The 6,792-nt window shown below is 42.9% G+C and overlaps 1 protein-coding gene across 1 annotated transcript; it reads right to left on the reverse strand.

Moving 5' to 3' along the window:
• Positions 1-908: 908 nt before the first annotated feature.
• LOC140004763 (uncharacterized) lies at positions 909-6,072 on the reverse strand. The gene is made up of 2 exons (XM_072044907.1): positions 4,450-6,072; positions 909-971 (listed from the first exon to the last, which is right to left on the reverse strand). Exons 1-2 carry the CDS (start codon positions 6,070-6,072, stop codon positions 909-911), a joined length of 1,686 nt encoding a protein of 561 aa, XP_071901008.1.
• Between the last annotated feature and the right edge of the window lie 720 nt (positions 6,073-6,792).

Raw genomic sequence — 6,792 nt, forward strand, 5'->3', positions numbered from 1 at the left:
GTAAAATTAGGCGAAGACATTACGGACATCACCTGCCAGTTGATTAACAAATTTTCTAATAGAAATGCAGCAAGTGATGAAAGCCAGGACTTTAGGCTTTTGTAATGAGGTCAGGTGAGGTGTTTTTCAAAAAAAGTTAAAGCTTGAAAGCAGATTTGATACGAGGGGTGAAATAACTTAAAATTGCACTCTTCTGAAAATAACTCCAAAACTGAGGAAAATTTTGCCCCAGTTTGATCAGACTTTCCCTCTTTGCATTTTTTATTGTATTTTCCTCACTTTTTGCACTTTTCTTTGAAAACTAAATTTGCCCCAGTGTAGGGTTTTTTCTTTTCCTCTTTTTTTTTTTTTTTTTCGAAACAAATTTGCCCCAGTGTGGGGTTTGCAATTCTCAAGGGTTATCAAACGAAAATTGTTAATTCTGATGGCTCAAAGGGGACAAGTAGAGATAAAATGTTTTTAGTGTAAAAGAAGATGGCCTGACTTGCATTTCGCCATTTGCATGAATTTCTAAAGAAAGTTTGCATGATCAAATGAAAAACTTTTTGCACATATCTGAGTTGATGGGTTGAGGGAAAACCCGTCCATCCATTTCCGCCAAAATAAGAGCTCCGCCAGGTAATACCTTTTGGACAACGAACGGCCCTTGCCAATTTGGAGCGAACTTGCCTTTAGCTTCATCTTGCATTGACAAAATTCGCTTCAGTACCTTATCACCTTCTTCAAATGCCCGCCGATGGACCTTTTTGTTGTAAGCTCGGGCCACACGTTTTTGATAGCATTGCCCATGACAGATAGCATTGAATCGCTTCTCATCTATCAAAGTCAATTGCTCATGGCGCTGCTTGATCCAATCGGCCTCCTCCAATTTAGCTTCCATGAAGATTCGTAGCGACGGAATTTCAACCTCAGCTGGTAATACAGCTTCCATCCCATACATGAGTGAATACGGCGTTGCCCCAGTTGATGTCCTGATAGAAGTCCGATACGCCATCAATGCATAAGGCAACTTTTCATGCCAATCGCGATGCTTTTCTGTCATTTTGCGGATAATTTTCTTCAAATTCTTATTTGCGGCTTCTACAGCTCCATTCATCTGAGGCCTATAAATGGCAGAATTGCGGTGTTTGATTTTGAATTGCTCACATAGTCCATCTACCATGTCATTGTTCAGATTCTTGGCATTGTCCGTGATAAGCGTTTCGGGTACTCCGAAGCGACAGATGATGTGATCTCTCAGGAAATTGGCCACTACCTTCTTCGTGACATGTTTGAATGACTCCGCTTCAACCCATTTGGTAAAGTACTCGATCGCCACCAATATAAATCGATGTCCATTTGAAGCGGGAGGATCGATTGTACCAATCACGTCCATACCCCACATTGAACAGGGCCATGGGGCGGTCATGCTATGCAGTTCAGTGGGTGGAGCGCGTATAATGTCACCGTGCATTTGGCATTTTATACATCTCCGGACAAAATCTATACAATCATGCTCCATAGTAAGCCAGAAGTATCCGGTTCTCATGATTTTCTTCGCTAGCAAATGGCCATTCATGTGAGGTCCACAAACGCCACTATGCACTTCTTTCATCATATATTGAGCTTCATCTTCATCAATGCACCTTAAAAGGTTCAAATCTGAGGTTCTTTTGTATAACACTTCTCCATTTAAGAAGAATTTGGAAGCCATTCTACGCAGAAAATTCTTGTCTTTTGTACCAGCATGCAGAGGGTAGGACCCAGTTTTAAGAAACTCCTTAAGATCACTATACCAAGGAACATTGTCAAAAGACTCATTTGCAACCCAGCAGTGGGCAGGCTTGTCTTGAAGTTGAACTTGGATTGGTTCGATCTTTAATTCATCTGGATACTGGATCATGGAAGCCAAGGTGGCCAAAGCATCAGCAAATGCGTTTCGGGCTCGAGGGAGATGTCTGAATTCCAAATTTTGAAATTGCTTGGCCAGAGTGAGCAGACTACAATGGTAGGGTAGAATTTTTGAATCTTTGGTTATCCACTGCTTCAAAGTTTGGTTCACGAGCAAATCTGAATCACTAAAAACTATCAACTCCTTGATTTCCATTTCCAAAGCCATTTTGAGACCAAAAATGCAAGCTTCATATTCAGCCATGTTATTCGTGCAAGCGAATTGCAATTTGGCAGCGGCAGGGTAATGCTTCCCTTCGGGTGACACCAAAACAGCTCCAATTCCAGCTCCGAGAGAATTCGAAGCTCCATCGAAGAAAAGCCTCCATTCAGGACTTTGTTCACTTATATCATCTGCAGCGCCTACAAATAGGACCCTCTCGTCAGGGAAATAAGTACGGAGTGGTTGATAATCATCATCCCTTGGATTTTCCGCCAAATGATCAGCTATAGCTTGCCCCTTGACCGCCTTTTGTGAGGTGAAAACAATATCGAATTCTGAGAGAATTATTTGCCATTTCGCCAAACGCCCAGTCAGCATCGGCTTCTCCAAAAGATACTTCAAAGGATCAGACCGGGAAATAAGATAAGTGGTATGGCTCAACAGATAGTGTCTCAACTTCTGGGCTGCCCAGGCCAATGCACAGCAGCTTTTCTCAATGAATGAATAATTAGCCTCGTACTGCGTGAACTTCTTGCTTAGATAGTAAATGGCTTGTTCTTTCCTTCCGGATTCATCGTGCTGACCTAGAACACACCCTACTGCTCCATCGAGTACAGATAAATACATAATCAAAGGTCGGCCCGGTTTGGGCGGCACTAAAACTGGTGGATGCAACAAATAATCTTTAATCTTGTCAAAAGCCTGTTGACACTCCTCATTCCAATACAACGGCACATTCTTTCTCAATAATTTGAACAACGGCTCGCATGTGGCAGTTAGTTGGCCGATGAACCTCCCAATGAAATTGATCTTCCCTAAGAAGCTTTTCACGTCCTTCTGAGTTTTCGGCACTGGCATATCTCGAATTGCTTTGATTTTCGCCGGATCTATTTCTATGCCCTTCTTGCTGACAATGAAACCCAACAGCTTACCCGCAGGTGCTCCGAAGGCGCATTTTGCAGGATTTAGCTTCAAATTGTACTTCCGTAGTCTCTCGAACAATTTCTTCAGATCAACCAAGTGGTCCTCTGCCCTTTTAGACTTGATTATAATGTCATCCACGTAGACCTCCATTTCTCGGTGGATCATATCATGAAATAGGGTTGTCATGGTCCTCTGATATGTTGCTCCGGCATTCTTTAAACCGAAAGGCATGACTCGGTAGCAAAAGGTACCCCAAGGGGTAATGAAAGCAGTCTTCTCCCTATCCTCCTCTGCCATTAAAATTTGGTGGTAGCCAGCAAAACAATCGCAAAAGGTTTCAATCTCATGTCCGGCCGTATTGTCTAAGAGAATGTGAATGTTTGGTAGAGGGAAGTCATCTTTAGGACTGGCTTTATTGAGGTCTCTATAGTCAATACAAACTCTTACCTCTCCACTCTTTTTTGGAACAGGGACAGGATTTGAAAGCCAAATTGGGTAATGGGAAACAATGATAATGTTGGTTTTGAGTTGTTTTTCAATTTGCTCTTTTATTTTGAGGCTTATATCTGGTTTGAATTTTCTGGGTTTTTGTTTTACGGGTGGAAAAGAAGGGTCCGTGGGTAACCTATGCACCACCACATCAGTTGAAATGCCAGTCATATCATCATAGGACCACGCAAATACATCCTGGAACATAGTCAAAAATTCAAACATCTCCTTTTTCTGCCTCTCGTTTAAATGAATACTAATTTGCACCTCCTTAACTTCATCCTCAGTGCCAATGTTAACCTTTTCTGTTTCTTCCAGGTTCGGTTTTGGTTTTTCCTCATATTGTTCAAGGTCCTTTGCAAAAGAATCGAATACCTCCTCATTATCACTCTCGCTTTGGAGTTCGGATTCACAGACCTCCAAGTCATGAGTGATATAGAGATTGCCGTTATTGAATTCCAGAATTGTGATATCCAAAGGGTCAAATAATTTTATTTTTGGCCATCTGAAAGAATTAACGAATGTGGGATAATAAGTAAATAAGCATACAACAAACAAATGAATCAAGCAATATGAATATAAACAATCGAATAAACAACACAACCATGACAAGAACAACTTGTGCATTTTCATAAAGATCTTTGATTGAAAGCAAATTGAAACGAAAACTTAACAATATTTACATGCACAAACGTTAGTTAAAAGGAAAATTGTCTTCATTGGCTATTTACAGATGCAAAGGTATTTTCATGAATTCACATGAATGATAAACCCCTTTTAGTTTACCGAAACTCCTTCCGAACGGGCAGGGACTCGGCTGTCCAATTGGGAATTGATCCTTCGGGGATGTCAGGAAATTCAGCTTCGCCTGGAACACTATCTTCAAATGTTGCCCCAACGAACAATTGAGCCAAACTTGCTTCAATTTCGTCGACTGGATTAACCTCTGATGTGATAACCTCTGTTGGTCGTGGAAAAGTATACCGCAGTGGTGGAATGTCAAAAACCCTTTGCCTGCCCTCTTTCTCTGCTTTCTTACGTTCCTTCATTTCTTTGATATCCTTAGCAGTTGGTCGGAACCCTAAGCCAAATGAATCTTTCTTCTCCATAATCTCCACTGGCTTCAAAACTCCTTGCAGATTTCGTCCTAGTCCCTTGTCAAATTCATAACCTCCTCGGATCATTTCCTTAGCCATCATAACACTGGCCTTTGGTAGAACTTGCTCCTCGTTTGTGATCCAACTTACAGAGACGATATCAGCCGTGCTATGGGGAGTCATGGTGACATTGCGGCTTCCATCCTCTTTTGTCCCAGAATCAGTGATTACAAGGCAATCCTCTTCGGCAAATATAGTGATCAGCTTGTCATTCACTACAAACTTTAGCAATTGATGCAATGAAGAAGGCACAGCCCCAGACTTGTGAATCCATGGCCTGCCAAGCAAAACGTTGTAAACACTAGAAAAATGCATGACTTGGCAGGTTATTTGAAACTGGGCGGGCCCCATTTCAACTACTAAATCAATTTCTCCTATTGGCTCTCTTTGCGCTCCATCAAAACCTCGGACTATGGTCCCTGAAGGCCTCAACTTGACGTCTTGCAATCCTAGCTTTTCCAAGGTGCTCCAGGGACATATATTAAGAGCAGATCCATTGTCAATTAATACCTTCGGCAGCATTTTTCCGTTGCACCTCACAACTATGTACAGGGCCTTGTTATGTCCAATGCCTTCCGACGGCAACTCCTCGTCGGAAAAAGTAATTTGCTTGGTGAAGAGTACATTCCCAACTACGTGTGAGAAATTATCAACTGAAATGTCTCTAGGAATTTGAGCTTTAGTCAGTACTTCGAGCAATGCATCCCTATGCACATCTGATGAAAAAAGTAGATCCAACATGGATATTTGAGCGGGCGACTTGCTAAGCTTCTCGATCACATTGTATTCGCTTCTTTGGAGCCTTTTAAGGAAATCTAAGGCTTCTCTCTCGGTAATTGTTGGTTTAGCGGGTGGCTCAGAGTTATTTGCTTGAATCGGAATGGTTGCTTCAAACGGGCTTGCAATTTTCCCCGATCTTGTGACCACTGATACTTCCTTCTTTGCAATTGACCTTTCCCCAATCTGCACGTCAGGTTCATCATAATTCCATGGTACTTGTTGCAGGCTCAGGACAGGCTCCTGCTTCGGGAATTCAATAACCACCGGCTCTAAAGACTCACTCTCAGCTGGCGTGAGATCCAAGATAAAGGGTTTCTCGTCCTCTTCAAATGGCAGTTCTATGACAAAAGGTTGGTCTGTGACCCCAAACACTTCAGCTTCCCTTGCCAATTCTTTGACTGGTTCCACATACTCCGTATCATCCAGAATAACCCCAATGGTATTGGCATGTTCCGGTAAAGGGTTCCTATTTACGTTCGGCCCTTGCGCCTCCCTTTTCCGGATTACAATCTCCCCGGCTTCAACCATATCTTGGATTTTATGCTTAAGCGCTTTGCAATCAAAGGTGGCATGTCCGGGGGCCCCAGAATGATAAGCACAGACAGCTTGTGGATTATACCACGCGGGCATGCCATAGGGATAGGTAGGAGGGGGTACCGTACCAATTTTCCCGGCGGCCTTTAACTGGTCATACAATTGGTCTAAAGGCCTACCTAAATTGGTAAATGTACGGCCAGGGGGTCGGTTGTAAGGTTCAGAAGGTTGAGGGTGGTTGTAAACAGGTCTATTTGGTGGAGGAAATCTTGGGTTATATGGAGGGTGAGGTCGGTTTTGGGGTGGATTTGGTTGGGAAATTTGAAAAGGGGCTGAAGGTGGGTTTGGATAGCTTGGGCGAGGTCGAGGGTGGTGGATGTTGGTAGTATATACAGGATGCGGATTTGAGTAGTAAGGGTAATGGGGTTGGTAGATTGGGCTGTGTTGGTATCGGGGTCTGGGTGAAGGGTTTTGGTTCCAAATAAATGTTGCATCCCCCTCTTTCTTTTTGAACGGCGGCTTCTTCACATTGCTTCCCTGCCCTTGTAAAGCATCCAACTGAGATTTCAGGGCAGAGACATTGACAATCTTCCCGGCTCTCACAAAGTCGTCAAACTCTTCCAATTTATTCACAATTGCAGCAAAAGAACAACCAGTCATACGGAAAATTTCTTCGAAATATGGAGGATCATGCGCCTTTATGAATGTGCGAATAATTTCATCCTCAGTCATCGGTGGCTCCACCTTCGCAGCTATCTTTCTCCATCTCTTGGCATATGTCTTATGATCTTCAGATGGTCGCCTTTTCGTTCCTTC

Source organism: Coffea arabica, chromosome 4c (assembly GCF_036785885.1).
Source record: "Coffea arabica cultivar ET-39 chromosome 4c, Coffea Arabica ET-39 HiFi, whole genome shotgun sequence".
NCBI lineage: Eukaryota > Viridiplantae > Streptophyta > Magnoliopsida > Gentianales > Rubiaceae > Coffea > Coffea arabica.